This window comes from Artemia sp. Qi Xiang Cuo, chromosome 6, assembly GCF_049724085.1.
Source record: "Artemia sp. Qi Xiang Cuo chromosome 6, ASM4972408v1, whole genome shotgun sequence".
Lineage (NCBI taxonomy): Eukaryota > Metazoa > Arthropoda > Branchiopoda > Anostraca > Artemiidae > Artemia > Artemia sp. Qi Xiang Cuo.
This window is the reverse complement of record NC_142799.1, coordinates 41,084,193-41,103,583: the sequence shown is the minus strand read 5'-3', so window position 1 is coordinate 41,103,583 and position 19,391 is coordinate 41,084,193. Positions and strand designations below refer to the sequence as shown.

The following is a 19,391-nucleotide window of genomic DNA, read 5'->3' as shown; positions in this document are numbered from 1 at the left end:
GGGGTATGAGAAGCCTTTGGGGTTGGGGTAGAGGACCTCACAACAGTGTTAAAATACAACTTGTGTATTATAACGACCACACTCAAAACCTCTTCCAAAATCTCTTCAAAAATCACCTTTTAAAATGTCTCTAGCTGTTTCGCCAAAATAGTTCCATAAAATAGCTAAAACGGTTTCGCCAAAATTAACCCTAAACGGAATTTCGGCATGTTCCTTTTGTTTGGCATCTCTGCGCCAATGCATTTCAAATTATTTGGAAACCTTTTCGTGCGCTAAGATCAATACGTCTGCTCGGAAACGATTCTCTTGTTAGAAACAACAAATTAATTTCCCTTTCGTGAATCAATTCTCTATAGAACAACAAATTAATTCCCCTTTTGTGCCAATCAATCAATCATGACATCATGTGTGATCTAACTGTTTCTCGGTGACAATTCTCTTTGGAAATGCAAGGACATTAATTAACTTGACGTCATCTGTCAGACATTAATTAACTGTTTCCGGGAACCTCATAACATCTGGCTTGAATAACAATAACAAATACTATTTCCGGATCATAACATCTGCCTCGAATAGGAAGGAAATGTCATTAACTTTGCTTCGAACGACAACAACATTTGGCTCGAATAACAATAACAAATACTATTTCCGGATCATAACATCTGCCTCGAACAGGAAGGAAATGTCATTAACTTTGCTTCGAACGGCAATAACATTGACCCCATTAACCACGTGTTCTCCATATGACTCTGTTCAAAACAACAACAACATTGACCTTGACATTTTGCCTCGGAATCAATAACAACATTGACATTCGCTGAGGGCGTGCCAAAATCACACCTGGAGAAAGAGATCATTGACCCCATTAACCACGTGGTTCTATGCCCATATAAGGAGCCCCGGTGGGACTCATTAAGGCATCTCTACTTATGTTAAGCTTGTAACATAATTTTCCATAAAAAATATTATGGCCTACTCTCTACTGTTCTCCTTTGAGGCGTGGATCCTCTGGATTCCCCACCCTCTCTCGTGTGCACAGGTGTGTATACGAGGACCATTAAAAGGGTTCAATTTTTTTTAGTTCTCTTTACCTGACAATCTGTTTTTTCATTCCTCCAAAATACACTTCTTGAATTTTTTGTTTGTGTTTGAATATAATTTTTTTGCTTAATAGAATGGAGGTGATGCACATGATGGAAAAGATATCATCACCATTACTTAGCTGTCCAACTTTACGAGAAGATGATATTTATCCAATCGCATTTTGTTCGGTTGAATATGGCAGTGAATCAGAGAATGCCTACCAAAGAAAAGACTTGTCTGCATTTATTGATCTGCTGTGTGGAGATATTGAAGTAACACCTGTAGTAAGCAAATCAGTAATTCCTATGGAAATGGAATCAAGAACAGAATTAGATAGGAAAATTCAGAAGATTCTTGAGACAAGCCAATTAAATAAGATTATACCCAGTGATAAGCAGATTGATGAAGATGAAGAGAAGTCTTTAAGCATTGATGAAGAATCAGGAAGCAGCAATGAAAATCATGAAGAAACAGAAGAATCGAATGATAAATCTGTGTTTACTATTGAAATTATTGAACAAGTTCTTCAGAGGCAGCTTACATACTATGAGAAGTTTGCATGGACAAAACTAATGAGAAATACATATGGTAGTACTAAAGTTTATAACAAGCTTTATATGTGCAAAGAAACAGACCACAGATGGATTTGCTATTATTGTACTGCAATTGTTGAAGGGAACATGGATGCATTTTTGGTGCATTTTAATGAGTGGCATTCAGATGAGAAACCTTTGCTTAGCTGCAATTTTTGTCCACAGTTTAGAAGTCCAAAAGAACATCAAAACCATATAAAAGCTCATTTAATGGAAAACGGGTAAGATGCTTAGCTTATTTTATTGTCATATGTGCTTGCCTGCCCTTCGGGGGGGGGGGGTCCAAAACAACATGGTACATTATTGTGCCCTCGTTTTTCTTTGAGGCATTCCTTCTTAGTCAATTAATCGGAACAATGCAAACTTTTGGCCACATTATCTAATCAAATTGGTATCAGACATGTTCTTGTATGGCAGCTGACTATTGATCATTTTCTGTTTCCAATTTTCAAGCTTAAAAACTAAGAACAAACATGTGCTCAGAAGAATTTTGGAGAAGGGGGATGGGGAATTTGAACTTCATGATTTCTTGAGAACCTGGTCCTAAAGGCTCCCTTACTTGTATTTATGGTCAATTAAATAATGATAAAAGAAGAATATCCTGAATATGAGGTTGATAGAATCATTCTATTTGTTTTTGTCATATGTAATGAGGTTTTACAAGCAACAAAGATAAAACCAAACCGAAAAGGACCGTTGCCATGTCAATAAAATGAGATGAAGATGCTCGAGTACTATCACATGATAGCGTTTTTTATACACAAAAATTTCCATAATTTTTGAATTTCCAGAATTTCCATAATAGGTGCTTATATTTTCTATACCGTTGCTGGTTTATCCATCTAACAAACTTTATGTTTGGCCTATTAATAGCTAATCAGAGACATACAAAGGGGAAAGGGATGTTCCGGTCAGTGGCCTTTGGATTTTTGTATGTAATTTGTCAATATTCCCAAGTTGGTTTTTACTCGTAAATGTGTGCCCCTCCAAGAAAAGTTCTGCAAATGTGCCTGGGTGAGGCTATATAAATTTTTACTCATTTAAAAACAATTCCAAAATGTGAAAAAAATACCACTGTACTTCATTGTCGGATTGCAGGGGCTTTCTTAAGGATAAAAACACCTTCAAAAAAATGTAGACTTAATGAGCAATAACACTGTTAAATGTCGAAGGTATAATCGAAATTTCTTTAGTAATACTAATAAAAAAAAGGCCAATAAAAGACAAGTATTGTCAAGCAACAGTCAGTGGCGTCGTTGTGGGTGTATGTGTATAATAATATAAAAAAATATTATATGGCCCTTGCCCCTTGACTCTCCGGATCTAAACCCCTCATGTCCCCCCAATAAAAATGTTGGAGCTATGCCTCTGGCAACAGTAATCATTCTCTTAATATTAAATTGACGTGTTTCATAACGAGTCGGCTAATTAAGCAGTATTTCTGCATGCAAATTACTGCTTGCAAATCTGCATATCCAGCTCAGAGAGTTCAAGTAACAGCTTTATTTGAAAAAAGTGTGTAACCTTTTTTTACGAGACGTGGAAATTAACGGAGGAATGATTCTGAGAATCAAAGTAATTTACTTTATTCATCATTCAATGTTGATCCATTGTAAAACCCCAACTCTTGATTCTGGTTCGTTGTCCCATCAGATCACTAATATAAACCATGTTATGTGAGACATTTACTACTAAACGCTAAACAGATATAATATTGTGATTAAGGAAGCCTTAGATTAAAAGCTGACAAATAGCTCATTAGATAGGTCACATGTTCATAATAGTTGAAGGTTGTTGAAAAAAAGAACAATAAGATATAAATAACTGTATATGTTGCAAACATTTGTTGCCAAAAGGAAATTGATAGGCTACCGATTTGGTACCAATGACAGATTTTTCAAAATGCTAAAATTAAAGAAGGCCCCTGTCTTTGCCCATTCGAGTATGCAAGACGACCTGCAGTCAGATATACAATGAGCATGCTAGGTTTGTTTCAGGCACATTGCCCTCAAAGGGAATTTGTCTCTTTCGCTGGGAAAAATAATCCCCTAAACCCAAAGGAAAGGTCTGAAACCATCAAGAAGTGTGCTTTTAGGCTTAAATTTTCAAAGTATTGCTGGGATCCTTCTAAACTTGTTTTTAGCAAGGATTTTCCTAAGTGTCTGTTGCCGCTCAAACTAAATTGTTACAGATTTTTTTTTATTAGAGGGGGGCCTCTAAAAAATTTCAGAAGGGCTAAGTTTTTTGGCCTGTGGGCTAATTCTTTGCAATATGTGATTTTGGTGGAAATTAACTTCCCTGTTCCTCCCTCTGGTGACTCGTGTCCAAGATAAGAATGTCAGCTTGGCCAAGAAGGTGCCAATTTGTGTTTAGACCTTCAACCTGCATCATCCAAAATTCGGGAAAATTGTCCAATACCCTCTCCTAGGATTCTGACTTAGTGCATATATTGTTGTCCCTTAGTCCTTAAGCAAGGTCTGTAAGGAAGAAGTTGCAGTGTAACTCTTCTTTTACTTTTTAAGTTTTTTTTCAGTTGAAATCCTTTCTTTAAAAAAAAATTCTTAATGCAACCTAAATAGTTCTCTATTTTTTCCCCCAGCAAAATTTATCTTTCAGATGTTCATTGTGTGATCTCTGGTGTGGAAAGTCTCATATTTCATATCATCTTGATATATCTGAGGTAACAAATTCCTTTCCTGTTCTTGGAGATGCTACGAGGTTTCAATGCAAGAAATGCCCAAATGAAACGTAAGTTAAATTTCTTTATAATTAAGTTGACAACCATTTTTATATCATAAACGCAATATATTGTTAGGCTAATCTTGAAAATAAACAAACTATGCAATTACTATTTTACTCTTCTACACACAGCCGTACCCAGGATTTTTTTTCGGAGGGGGTTTTACTAAAAAAAAAATTAGGGGTGGGGGGGTACACAAAAAAAAACTAAAAAAAAGCATACAAAATTTGTTTTTATCCATTTTTGTTACTTTTTTACGAGTTTGACAAACATTTCGGGGGGGGGGGGTCAATCCCCCTAACCCCCCCCCCTTCTGGGTACTGCCTTGCTTCTACCTCTTGTGTTGATGGCTGATTAGGTTTATTTTTGAATTCCAAGTTGCAACTACTAACCAGGAGAGTCAACAATTCTACTCTAGTTTAGAACATTTCCTATAACATTTACACTTTTACCTCTCTGATGGAGTTTAATGACGGTTAATTTTTTCGCCAAGAAAACTGTCATTTCGCTATGATTTCTCTGTAAGAATTAATATTGCACTATTTTGTATAGGAACTTTTTTGTGAGGTATTCTGAAATTCTTGACTACTTTGTGGTCTAAATGCAAGTACCGTCTGGATTCAAGCAAGAATATCTGGTTAAAATTGGTGAAAGAGAAAATTTGTCTGTTTTTTTTTTTGTGTTTCTGAATGCAAAACAGTGTTTACAGGGTTCGGACTCGCCTATAAATTCCAATAAATTCCTATATTTTAATGCACTCCTACAAAATGCCTATATTTTGGCTAAAATCCTATTATTCCTATATTTTTGGCTGAAGAGCACTGAGAATATTGCTCATGATTTGTAATTTTGACTGCTCGTTAAGTAAGTCAAGATGTGCTTTTCTTTTCTTTTGACTCTGCTTGTAAACTGTGCTGTCTTTCGGTGTAGATCGATAATTAATTACAACTGTTGAGCTGTTTGAACTTAACTACTGCTTTGTGTTGGGCTTAGTAAGCTGCTTCTGCCTAGGCTATGCTGTTGTGTTGGCTTAGTAGCCTATGTTTTGTTGTTTGTCAGTTGGGCCTGTCCGAAATGAGTGAAGATCAGTATATAGGCTAGCAGTCTCTGCTTAATGAGACTGGAGTTCTTTCTTCCGACTTATGCGTTTCCTGGCTGAACGAACGCTATAAAAGACTGATGCGAATACGGCCCAGTTTCGGAAATATCCACATCTTCCTTTTTATGGCCTTTTAATCGCGGGATGCTATTTTGCAAGTGATGCTTTGTAATTAAGTATGGGACCTACCAAGTTTAATAGTTCATGGCTTGCTAGGACGGATTGCAGCGGTAGAAAGATTGACGAATGATGTAAGACTGGGAACGACCAGTACTCGTTCTTTTGCAAACTCTGCTTGAAAAATCTTGGTTGCACAGCTGTGGTTGCTCAGCTAAACCAACACGTGCGACCTGCAGAACACAAAGCCGTAGTTACTGCTCAACTACATCCACTACAGCTTCACCTTATCTCGAGATCAGGTGAATCATCTTTCATCAATCTCGAGTTGATGAAACAACCCAGGATAAACCATTAGTTGGTACAAACATGTTTTGTGAGCGTGATGCCGCTTATAAAGCTGAGTTAATATGGACACTTCAGACGGTATGAAATTCCATGTCTGCTAACTCTTCAGACCATATTGTCGAAACCTTCCATGCAATGTTCCCCGGTAAGATTCCCGATAGAATGTCCCTATGTGCGAAGAAACTCACGTATCTGATCACCGATGCGCTGCATCCGTACTGTATGCAAATGATTGGCAAGGACATTCAGTCATATTTTGTACTAGAATATGACGAGACAACCAACAACGCTGGTATGGAAGAGTTATAGATACGTTCTCGATGTTGATCCTCATACGGAAACGAAATCCAGAGCAGACATTTATGCACAAGTTTTATGGGCCACGCGACAAGTGATGACCTGTATAGGAAGATTATGTCTGCCATTCAGCAGAATCAGCTGCCACTTGAAAAACTGATCACGCTTAGAGGTGATGGACCAAACGGCAACAAAAGCGTTTGGAACAGGTTCAATGCCGACCAAAAGAAAGTGACGGAAAAGGGAATGTTGAAGATTGGTACTTGCAACATCCATATAATCCATAACGCTTTCTTGAACGGTCTTCAGGCGTTCGGAGAAGAAAGTTCCAACTTTGTTATTCTTGTGTATTCATTTTTTGACGGCTGTCCTGCACGTTGTGAAGACTATCGAAAGTGCCAAAAAAAAGTGGGGGTGCCAGAAAATGCTTTCATGAAGCATATGTCCCAAGCCGCTGGCTTGGGACATGCTATATATATATATATATATATATATATATATATATATATATATATATATATATATATATATATATATATATATATATATATATATATATATATATATATTCTCGCCAAATAAAACGAAAAGTGAGCCGATCATTGGATTGGACTTTTTTTTTTTTTATCTTACCAAATTAAGTAAACTCAAGCCTCAAAAAAGCAACCTAAAATGCTTTTTTTTTCGTAAAAATATCTTGAAGTGCTTTATTTTTCTACTACTACTAACAATTCACTGCTGCACTAAGCTGCCTGAGGCCAACTCAGCTACGTACGCTACTCTTCCATCCCGATCTGATCAAAGCCTCCCTCTTTACACCCTCCCAAGAAGTTTCCGTTTCCCTTCCCCCGTTTCTTTCGTTGCGACATCCTTCCACCCCATTCGGGGACGATCTACTTTTCGTTTAGCCCTTGAAGACAAACTGTATGTTTCTACCGTCTGTACTGTTTCTAAGCTTTATGTTTCTACTGTAGAAAAATCTTGTTTTGTTTTCAGTAAAGCCGCTGGTTTAGCTTAATCCTATAAATACTGTAAGTTGTTTGATTCACGCTAATGTCATAAATAAATGTTATGTAGGCTGAGAAACGATATGGGTTTTTTCGTATTAATCCCAATGTATTGCATATTGCCCGTAGACTACATATTTGTGTGAAAAAATAGCAGTAATCTGTAGTAATTTTACTTTTTTTGAGGCCTGCTTTTCAGCTAACCATTTGTTGCTGTACTGCCTGGGCGCCCATACGGGGGGCAAGGGCGGGGGGAAGCCCCCCCCCCCCTCTGGCTGAATGATGGTGTCATATATTTGCATTAATTTAAAAGAAAACTTTCCACAGAATAAGTTTTCAAAGAAAAGTAAAGACCTCTATTAAGCCAAAAAGGGGCTGAAATAAAGTCAAATAATCTTCCAAGCATAAAACTGCTACAAATCACTATCAACAATTAAATGAAATTCAAAACGAACATAAATTATAATAAATAGCCAAGTCAAAACTCAAAACGAGCAAAAATTAACATTACTATTGCTGACAACCCCCATGCCGTCTGAAGACCAGAACAAAGACCTTACTGAAAAAAATGAACGTGGATTGTCAGTTTAATATACCTATGCTGAAATTCATTCCTTAAAATAAAAAAGGGTAATAAAAATGAGCACAAATTTTTTACTTATTTAAGTAAAAAAAAAGTGAAAACATTTAAACATATTTTGTTTTCAGTAAAGCGCAAATTATGTTCTGGTATTGTGAAGGCATTGGGCTTATCAGCCCTACTAATGTTAAATTTTGCTCGTTTTGAGTTTGACTTGGCTATTTGTTTTAATTTCTGTTCGTTTTGAGTTTCATTTATTTATTGATAGTGATTTGTGGTAGTTTTACGCTTGGATGATTGCTTGACTTTGTTTCTGCCCATTTTTGGCTTAATGGAATTCTTTAATTTTCTTGGAAAAACTTGTTTTGTGAAAAAGTGTTTTTAAATGAAATTCTGTTTGTTTTTTATTGACAAAGTCATTTTCATGCAAAAACAATATTTATATCTTTAATTTTTTTCTATAAGAATCTATAGTTTGGCTTAATTGTGGGGGTTTGACATGCCCAATATCCCTAAACACATAGTTGCTGGACCGTTCTACTATGCTGAACAAAATAGTTGTCTCAAAATTTTGACTAGATGTGTTTGGGAAATAAATCGGCTTGAGACCCTAGAACTTTTAATTTTGAATTGAATTAGCTTCTTTAAATGTTTCAATTAAATTTCTAGCTAATATAGAGTGGTGCTGCCTATGATATTGCTTATATGTCTTTTTGAAAACCTGCATGTATACAGTTTTTTGTTTGATTTGAATGCCCCCTAAACACTTCCTAGAAGTTTCACCTTAATACTCTTAGTGTCATTAATTACAGTAGTAGATTGTACATATGGAATTCCATCGCGCCCCTAGGAATCTCCATGTTATTCTAGCACTGCTCTACACCTTTTCAAAGAGAGCGAGTATCCTCTCACATGGCCTTACATTTCTATAGAAGCTATACGAATTAGCATGCTATTCTATGTTCCTTCCATTGTTATTGTATGGGACCTCTACACGTGATTAAACACGTCATGAAACTATGTGCTATTTGCTTATGTCCCGTTGGTACCATTCCAAACGAGTGGGGATTCCCCGCCTGTTCCTAAACATTGCAAAAAGATAACAGTATGAACGGGGGATTCCCCGCACAAATTTGTTTCAACTCCAAGTTTTTCAACCAGACTGGTTTTTTTTACAATCAGAATTGTTTGATTGACAGTTAAAAAGGGGTAATGAGATTTGCGAATTGGAGTGTATGATTTGCGAATTTGATCCTATTAAGATTGACTTGAAATAAAAATTTTTAAACAAAAAATGACTGAAAAGCGTTTAGGAGGAGATGGGGTGATTGTGTACTGTATAATACACAAGTGATGTTTTGGACAGTGTTGTCAATTTAAAATAGTTTAGAAATAAGAATTTTTTAAACAAGAAATGACTGAAAAGTGTTTTGGAGGAGATGGGGTGATTGTGTACTGTATAATACACAAGTGTTTTTTTGGAAAGTGTTGTAAATTTATAATATTTTAGAAATAAAAGAAAATTAACAAAAAATGTCTGAAAAGTGTTTTGGGGGAGATGGGGTGATTGTGTACTGTATAATACACATGTGATGTTTGGACAGTGTTGTCAATTTAAAATAGTTTAACGTTCCCTCCTTCCCCCCTTTCTGAGGGCAGGGGAGAGAGGGGGGTCAATTTTGGATGGAAAACAAAAAATACTCAGAGTCGAAAATAAATGGGATTTGCCTCAAGGGGAAGGCACAGAGGCCCTTCGTTCCCCCATTTCTGAGGGCTGGGTAGGGGGGGTCAATTTTGGAGGGAAAACAAAAAATACACAGAATCGAAAATAAATGGGAGCTGCCTCAAGGGGAAGGCTCAGAGGCCCTTCGTTCCCCAATTTCTGAGGGCAGGGGAGGGGGGTCAGTTTTGGAGGGAAAACCGAAAATACTCAGAATTGAAAATAAATGGGATCTGCCTCAAGGGGACGGCTCGGAGGCCCTTCGTTCCCCCATTTCTGAGGGCAGGGGAGGGGGGGGTCAATTTTGGAGGGAAAACCAAAAAAACTCAGAATCAAAAATAAATGGAATCTTCCACACGGGCAAGGCACAGAGGCCCCACCGTCCACAATAACCGAGGGCCGGGGAGGGGGGGGGGTCAATTTTGGAGGGAAAACCAAAAATACTCAGAATCGAAAATAAACGGGATCCGCCTCAAAGGAAAGGCTCAAAGGCCCCTCCTTCCCCTCAGAAAAAGTTAACAAGAAATGTCTGAAAAGTATTTTTTTGGGGGGATGGAGCGATGACAGATTGAATTTCTAAGAATAGTGATAGTGCTGTACTGTGGTACGAATTGCTTGTAAAAACCCAAATGAATTAGTTGAAAATAAAGCTTTAACAAGAAATATCTGAAAAGTATTTTTTGGGGGGTGGGGGCGATGACAGAGTGGATGTCTTAGACTAGTTATAGTGATGTACTCTGGCATGAATTGCTTTCGAAAAACCCGGATGAATTAGTTGAAATAAAGTTTTAACAAGAAATGTCTGAAAAGTATTTTTTTTGGGGGGTGGGGGCGATGACAGAGGGGATGTCTTAGACTAGTTATAGTGTTGTACTCTGGCATGAATTGCTTTCGAAAACCCGGATGAATTAGTTGAAAATAAAGTTTTAACAAGAAATGTCTGAAAAGTATTTTTTTGGGGGGGGGGGGGGGGAGGGCGATGACAGAGTGGATGTCTTAGACTAGTTATAGTGATGTACTTTGGTACGAACTGCTTGTGAAAAACCCAAATGAATTAGTTGAAAATAAAGTTTTAACAAGAAATGTCTGAAAAGTCTTTTTCTGGGGGGTGGGGGGCAATGACAGAGTGGAAGTCTTAGACAAGTTATAGTTCTTTACTGTGGAATGAATTGCTTTCGAAAACGCGAATGAATTAGTTGAAATAAAGTTTTAACAAGAAATGTCTGAAAAGTATTTTTTTGGGGGGTGGGGGCGATGACAGAGTGGATGTCTTAGACCAGCTATAGTGCTGTACTCTGGCATGAATCGCTTTCGAAAACCCGGATGAATTAGTTGAAATAAAGTTTTAACAAGAAATGTCTGAAAAGTATTTTTTTTTTGGGGTGGGGGCAATGACAGAGGGGATGTCTTAGACTAGTTATAGTGCTTTACTCTGGCATGAATTGCTTTCGAAAACCCGGATGAATTAGTTGAAAATAAAGTGTTAACAAGAAATGTCTGAAAAGTATTTTTTTGGGGGGGTGGGGGCGATGACAGAGTGGATGTCTTAGACTAGTTATAGTGCTGTGGTACGAATTGCTTGTGAAAAACCCGGATGAATTAGTTGAAAATAAAGTTTTAACAAGAAATGTCTGAAAAGAATTTTTTTGGGGGGGGGGGGCGATGACAGAGGGGATGTCTTAGACGAGTGTTTGTGCTGTACTCTGGCATGAATTGCTTTCGAAAACCCGGATGAATTAGTTGAAAATAAAGTTTTAACAAGAAATGTCTGAAAAGTATTTTTTTGGGGGGGGGGCGATGACAGAGGGGATGTCTTAGACTAGTTATAGTGCTGTACTGTGGTATGAATTTCGGGTGAAAACCCCTGATTAACGATTTTAAAATAACGTTTGAACAAGACAGGTATGACCAGCATTTTTTGGGGGGACGGGACGCTGTGAGATAGGATGTCTTAGGATAGTTATAGTGCTGTAATGTGGAACGAAATGCTTGTGAAAAATCTAATTTAGTTAGATGAAAATAAATTGTTAAAAAGAAATATGTGAAAAGTATTTTTTTTGGGGGTGGGAGGCGATGACAGAGTGGATGTCTTAGACTAGTTATAGTGCTGTACTCTGGCATGAATTGCTTTCGAAAACCCGGATGAATTAGTTGAAATAAAGTTTTAACAAGAAATGTCTGAAAAGTATTTTTTGGGGGGTGGGGGCGATGACAGAGTGGATGTCTTAGACTAGCTATTGTGCTGTACTCTGGCATGAATTGCTTTTGAAAACCCGGATGAATTGGTTTAAATAATGTTTTAAAAAGAAATGTCGAAAAAGTTTTTTTTTGGGGGGGTGGGGCCCAGGACAGAGGGGAGGTCTTAGACTAGTTGTAGTGCTGTACTCTGGCATGAATTGCTTGAGAAAAACCCGGATGAATTAGTTGAAAATAAAGTTTTAACAAGAAATGTCTGAAAAGTATTTTTTGGGGGATAGAGCGATGACAGAGTGGATGTCTTAGACTAGTTATAGTGCTGTACTCTGGCATGAACTGCTTTCGAAAACCCGGATGAATTAGTTGAAAATAAAGTTTTAACAAGAAATGTCTGAAAAGTATTTTTCGGGGGGGGGGGCGAAGACAGAGTGGATGTCTTAGACTAGTTATAGTGCTGTACTCTGGCATGAATTGCTTTCGAAAACCCGGATGAATTAGTTGAAAATAAAGTTTTAACAAGAAATGTCTGAAAAGTTTTTTTTTGTTAAACACAATTGGCTGAAATAAAAGCGGAAGTCTTAAAATCACAACTCAAGGTCAGTAAATAATTCCTTTGTTTGTTTTTTTTTTTTTTTTTTTTTGTTAAACACGATTGGCTGAAATAAAAGCGGAACTTTTAAAATCACAACAACTAAAGGTCAGTAAATAATTCCTTTGTTGTTTGTTTTTTTTGTTAAACACGAGCTATTATAGAAAATAATTTCAAAGTACCAAGTCACATGATAGTTACGCTATTATAGAAAATAATTTCAAAGTACCAAGTCACATTATAGTTACGCTATTGTAGAAAATAGTTTCAAAGTACCAAGTCACATGATAGTTACACTACTATATAAAATAATATCAAAGTGCCAAGTCACATGATAGTTACGCTATTTTAGAAAATAATTTCAAAGTACCAAGTCACATGATAGTTACGCTATTGTAGAAAATAATTTAAAAGTACCAAGTCACAGGAGAGTAACGCTATTGTAAAAAATAATTTCAAAGTTCCAAGTCACATGATAGTTACACTATTGTAGAAAATAATTTCAAAATACCAAGTCACATGATAGTTACGCTGTTGTAGAAAATAATTTCAAAGTACCAAGTCACATGATATTTACGCTATAATAGAAAATAATTTCAAAGTACCAAGTCATATGATAGTTACTCTATTGTAGAAAATAATTTCAAACTACCGAGTCACATGATAGATAAGCTTTTGTGGAAAATAGTTTCAAAGTACCAAGTCACAATATAGTTAAGCTATTGTAGAAAATAATTTAAAAGTACCAAGTCACATTATAGTTACGCTATTATAGAAAATAATTTCAAACTACCAAGTCACATGATAGTTACAATTTTGTAGAAAATAATTTCAAAGTACCAAGTCATATGATAGTTACGCTATTGTAGAAAATAATTTCAAAGTACCAAGTCACATGATAGTTACGCTTTTTTAGAAAATAATATCAAAGTACCAAGTCACATGATAGTTACTCTATTATATAAAATAATTTCAAAGTACCAAGTAACATTATAGTTAAGCTATTTTATAAAATAATTTAAAAGTACCAAGTAACATGATACTTAATCTATTTCATATAACAATTTCAAAGTACAAAGTCACATTATTTTTATGATTTTATAGAAAATAATTTAAAAGTTCCAAGTCACATTTTAGTTACGATATTATAGAAAATAATTTCAAAGTACCAAGTCACATGATAGTTACGCTATTATAGAAAATAATTTCAAAGTACCAAGTCACATGATAGTTATTCTATTGTAGAAAATAATTTCAAAGTACCAAGTCGCATGATAGTTACGCTCTTGTAGAAAATAATTTCAAAGTACCAAGTCATGTGACTTGGTACTTTGAAATTATTTTCTATAATAGCGTAACTATAATGTGACTTGGTACTTTGAAATTATTTTCTATAATAGCGTAACTATCATGTGACTTGGTACTTTGAAATTATTTTCTACAATAGCGTAACTATCATGTGGCTTGGTACTTTGAAATTATTTTCTACAATAGCGTAACTATCATGTGACATGGTACTTTGAAATTATTTTCTACAAAAGCGTAACTATCATGTGACATGGTACTTTGAAATTATTTTCTACAATAGTGTATTTATCATGTGAGTTGGTACTTTGAAATTATTTTCTATAATAGCATAACTATCCTGACACTTGGTACTTTGAAATTATTTTCTATAATAGCGTAACTATCATATTACTTGGTACTTTAATTCTATTTTATTTAATAGTGTAACTATCATGCGACGTGGTGCTTTTAAATTGTTTTCTATAAAAGCGAAACTCTCATGTGACTAGGTACTTTGAAATTATTTTCTAAAATAGCGTAACTATCATGTGACTTTGTACTTTGATATTATTTTCTACAATTGCGTATCTATTATGTGACTTGTTACTTTGAAATTATTTTCTACAATAGCGTAACTATAATGTGACTTGGTACTTTGAAATTATTTTCTACAATAGCGTAACTATCATGTGAATTGGTACTTTGAAATTATTTTCTACAATAGCGTAACTATAATGTGACATGGTACTTTGAAATTATTTTCTATTATAGCGTAACTATCATGTGACTTGGTACTTTGAAATTATTTTCTACAAAAGCGTAACTATCTTGTGACTTGGTACTTTGAAATTAATTTCTACAAAAGTGTAACTATCATGTGACTTTGGACTTTGAAATTATTTTCTACAATAGCGTAACTAACATTTTACTTGGTACTTTGAAATTATTTTCTATAAAAGCGTAACTATCATGTGACTTGGTACTTTTAAATTATTTTCTACAATATCTCAACTATCTTGATACTTGTTTCTTTGATATTATTTTATATAATATCGTAACTATCATGTGACTTGGTACTTTGAAATTATTTTCTACAATAGCGTAACTATCATGTGACTTGGTACTTCGAAATTATTTTATAAAATAGAGGAAATATAATATGACTTGATACTTTGAAATTATTTTCTACAAAAGCGTAACTATCATGTGACTTGGTACTTTGAAATTATTTTCTACAATAGCGTAACTATAATGTGACTTTATACTTTGAAATTATTTTATATAATAGCGTATCTAACATATGACTTGCTGCTTTGAAATTATTTTATACAATAGAGTAACTATCATGTGACAATTTCCTTTGAAATTATTTTATACAAAAGCGTAACTATAATGTGACTTGGTACTTTGAAATTTTTTTATACAAAAGCGTAACTATAATGTGACTTGGTAGTTTGAAATTATTTTTTATTATAGCGTAACTATAATGTGACTTGGTACTTTTAAATTATTTTCTATAATAGCTTAACTATCATGTGACTTGATACTTTGAAACTATTTTCTATAATACCGTAACTATCATTGGACATGGTACTTGGAATTTCTTTTATACAAAAGCGTAAATATCATTTGACTTGGTACTATGAAATTATTTTCTAAAATATCGTAACTATAATGTGACATGATATTTTGAAATTATTTTCTACAAACGCGTAACTATCCTGTGACTTGGTACTTTGAAATTATTTTCTACAAAATCGTAACTATAATGTGACTTGGTACTTTGAAATTATTTTATACAAGAGATTAACTATCATGTGAATTTGTAATATTATATTATTGTATATAAGATATTAAGTTTACTTTTACTTTGTACTTTGAAATTAGTTTCTAATATCGCGTAACTATCATGTGACTTGTCACTTTTATATTATTTTATATAGAAGTGTAACTATCATGTGATTTTTTACTTTGAAACTATTTTCTACGATAGCGTAACTTTAATGTGACTTGGTACTTTGAAATTATTTTCTATAATAGCGTAACTATCATGTGACTTGGTACTTTGATAATATTTTATACAATAGCTCGTTTTTAAAAAAAAAAAACAACAAAGTAATTATTTACTGACCTTTAGTTTTTTTGATTTTAAAAGTTTCGCTTTTATTTCAGCCAATCGTTTTTAACAAAAAAAAAAAAAAAAAAGGAATTATTTAATGACCTTGAGTTTTGATTTTAAGACTTCCGATTTTATTTCAGCCAATTGTGTTTAACAAAAAAAAAAAAACTTGACATTTCTTGTTAAAACTTTATTTTCAACTAATTCATCCGGGTTTTCGAAAGCAATTCATGCCAGAGTAAAGCACTATAACTAGTCTAAGACATCCCCTCTGTCATCACGCCACACCCAAAAAAATACGGTTAGGACCTGTCTTGTTAAACTTTATTTTCAACAAATTAATCCAAGTTTTCGAAAACAGTTTATGACAGAGTACAGCACTATACCTAGTCTGAGATATCCAATCTGATATCGCACCGTCCCCCCAAAAATACTTTTCAGACATTTCTTGTTAAAACTTTATTTTCAACTAATTCATCCGGGTTTTTCTCAAGCAATTCATGCCAGAGTACAGCACTATAACTAGTCTAAGACATCCCCTCTGTCATTGCCGCCACCCCCCAAAAAAAAAACTTTTCAGACATTTCTTGTTAAGACTTTATTTCAACTAATTCATCCGGGTTTTCGAAAGCAATTCATGCCAGAGTACAGCACTATAGCTATTCTAAGACATCCACTCTGTCATCGCCCCCACCCCCCAAAAAAAAACTTTTCAGACATTTATTTTTAAAACTTTATTTCGTCTAATTCATCCAGGTTTTCGAAATCAATTCATGCTAGAGTACAGCACTATAGCTAGTCTAAGACATCCACTCTGTAATCGCCTCCCACCCCCCAAAAAAATACTTTTCAGACATTTCTTGTTAAAACTTTATTTTCAACTAATTCATTTGGGTTTTTCACAAGCATTTCGTACCACAGTACAGCAATATCACTAGTCTAAGACATCCACTCTGTCATTGCCCCATCCCCCAAAAAAATACTTTTCAGACATTTCTTGTTAAAACTATTTTCAACTAATTCATCCGGGTTTTTCACAAGCAATTCGTACCACAGTACAGCACTATAACTAGTCTATACATCCACTCTGTCATCGCCCTCACCCCCGCCCCCCCCAAAAATATTTTTCAGCCATTTCTTGTTAAAACTTTATTTTCAACTAATTCATCCGGGTTTTCGAAAGCAATTCATGCCAGAGTACAGCACTATAATTAGTCTAAGACATCCCCTCTGTCATCGCCCACACCCCCCAAAAAAAAAATACTTTTCAGACATTTCTTGTTAAAACTTTATTTTCAACTAATTCATCCGGGTTTTCGAAAGCAATTCATGCCAGAGTACAGCACTATAATTAGTCTAAGACATCCACTCTGTCATCGCCCCCACCCCCCAAATAAATACTTTTCAGACATTTCTTGTTAAAACTTTATTTTCAACTAATTCATCCGGGTTTTTCACAAGCAATTCGTACCACAGCACTATAACTAGTCTAAGACATCCACTCTGTCATCGCCCTCCCCCCCCAAAAAAAATACTTTTCAGACATTTCTTGTTAAAACTTCATTTTCAACTATTTCATCCGGGTTTTCGAAAGCAATTCATGACAGAGTACAGCACTATAACTAGTCTAAGACATCCACTCTGTCATCGCCCCCACCCCCACAAAACAATACTTTTATGACATTTCTTGTTAAAACTTTATTTTCAACTAATTAATTTGGGTTTTTCACAAACAATTCGTACCACTGTACAGCACTATCACTAGTCTGAGACATCCAATCTGTCATCGCTCCATCCCCAAAAAAAAATACTTTTCAGACATTTCTTGTTAAAACTTTTTCTGAGGGGGAAGGAGGGGCCTCTGAGCCTTGCCTTTGAGGCCGATCCCGTTTTTTTTTCGATTCTGAGTATTTTTGGCTTTCCCTCCAAAATTGACCTTCCCCCCTCCCCTGCCCTCAGAAATGGAGGAAGGAGGGGCCTCTGAGCCTTCCCCTTGAGGTAGATCCCATTTTTTTTCGATTCCGAGTATTTTTTATGTTACCAACGATTTTGACCTCCCCCTCCCCTGCCCTGAGAAAGGAGAGAACGATGGGTCCTAGAACCTACTCCTTGAGATATATCCAATTAATTGTCGATTCTGAGTGTTTTTTATTTTTCTTCACAAATTTACCCCCCCCCTCCCCTGCCCTCAGAAATGGGGGAACGAAGGGCCTCTGAGCCTTCCCCTTGAGGCAGATCCCGTTTATTTTTGATTCTGAGTATTTGTGGTTTTCCCTCCGAAATTGACCCCCCCTCCCCTGCCCTCAGAAAGGGGGGAACGAAGGGCCGCTGAGCCTTCCCTTAGAGGCAGATCCCTTTTATTTTCGATTCTGAGTATTTTTGGTTTTCCCTCCAAAATTGACCCCCCCCCTCCCCTGCCCTCAGAAATGGCGGAAGGAGGGAACGTTAAACTATTTTAAATTGACAACACTGTCCAAACATCACATGTGTATTATACAGTACACAATCACCCCATCTCCCCCAAAACACTTCAGCCGTTTCTTGTTAATTTGTTTTTATTTCTAAACTATTTTAAATTGACAACACTATCCAAAACATCACTTGTGTATTATACATTACACAATCACCCCATCTCCTCCAAAACACTTTTCAGTCATTTCTTGTTTAAAAATTTTTATTTCTAAACTATTTTAAATTGAAAACACTGTCCAAAACATCACTTGTGTATTATACAGTACACAATCACCCCATCTCCTCCAAAACACTTTTCAGTCATTTCTTGTTAAAAAATTTTATTTCAAGTCGATCCTTATTAGGATCAAATTTGCAACTCCTACACTCCAATTCGCAAATCTCATTACCCCTTTTTAACTGTCAATCAAACAATTCTGATTGTAAAAAAAAACAGTCTGGTTGAAAAACTTGGAGTTGAAACAAATTTGTGTGGGGAATCCCCCGTTCATACTGTTATCTTTTTTGCAATGTTTAGAAACAGGCGGGGAATCCCCGCTCGTTTGGAATGGTACCAAAGGGACATAAGCAAATAGCACATAGTTTCATAACGTGTTTAATCACGTGTAGAGGTCCCATAGAATAACAATGGAAGGAACATAGAATAGCATGGTAATTCGTATAGCTTCTATAGAAATGTAAGGCCATGTGAGAGGATACTCACTCTCTTTGAAAAGGTGTAGAGCAGTGCTAGAATAACATGGAGATTCCTAGGGGCGCGATGGAATTCCATATGTACAATCTACTTACAGTACCTGTAGTTGTAGCACTAAAAGTATACACATGTGCCTCCTGGCTTGTTCAAAATCCCCCACAACGTATTCTTAAAGATCTAACTTAATAAGTTGTTCTTGAGATACTGCTTTGTCACCTTCTTGAAAGTTCACATGCTCATAGTTTGTTCTGATTTAGTTCAACGTCCGCCTAAATATTTCTTACATTTGATTACTGAAGGCATTGTTATATTCTCTTTGGACTAGTGGCTTAAAAATGGCTGTCTCACAATTTCTATTAAATGTGTTTGGGGAAAAGAGGATATCAGGGAAAGGGGAAGGGGGGGGGAGCTATTTTCTCTCCATCATGCTTGACTATTAAAATGAAACTA

General features: G+C 35.5%; 1 protein-coding gene across 2 annotated transcripts in view; it reads left to right on the top strand.

Annotated features, from left to right (window-relative positions):
• Positions 1 to 19,391, top strand: part of LOC148951238 (putative zinc finger protein F56D1.1) — a 90,297-nt gene that overhangs the window by 38,533 nt on the left and 32,373 nt on the right. For both annotated transcript variants that reach the window (XM_089090749.1, XM_089090750.1), the window contains exons 2-3: positions 1,175 to 1,897; positions 4,293 to 4,424. In XM_089090749.1, the coding sequence (XP_088946875.1) occupies positions 1,176 to 1,897; positions 4,293 to 4,424 (854 nt within the window). In that variant the 5' untranslated portion in view covers position 1,175. The remainder of the gene's footprint in view (positions 1 to 1,174; positions 1,898 to 4,292; positions 4,425 to 19,391) is intronic.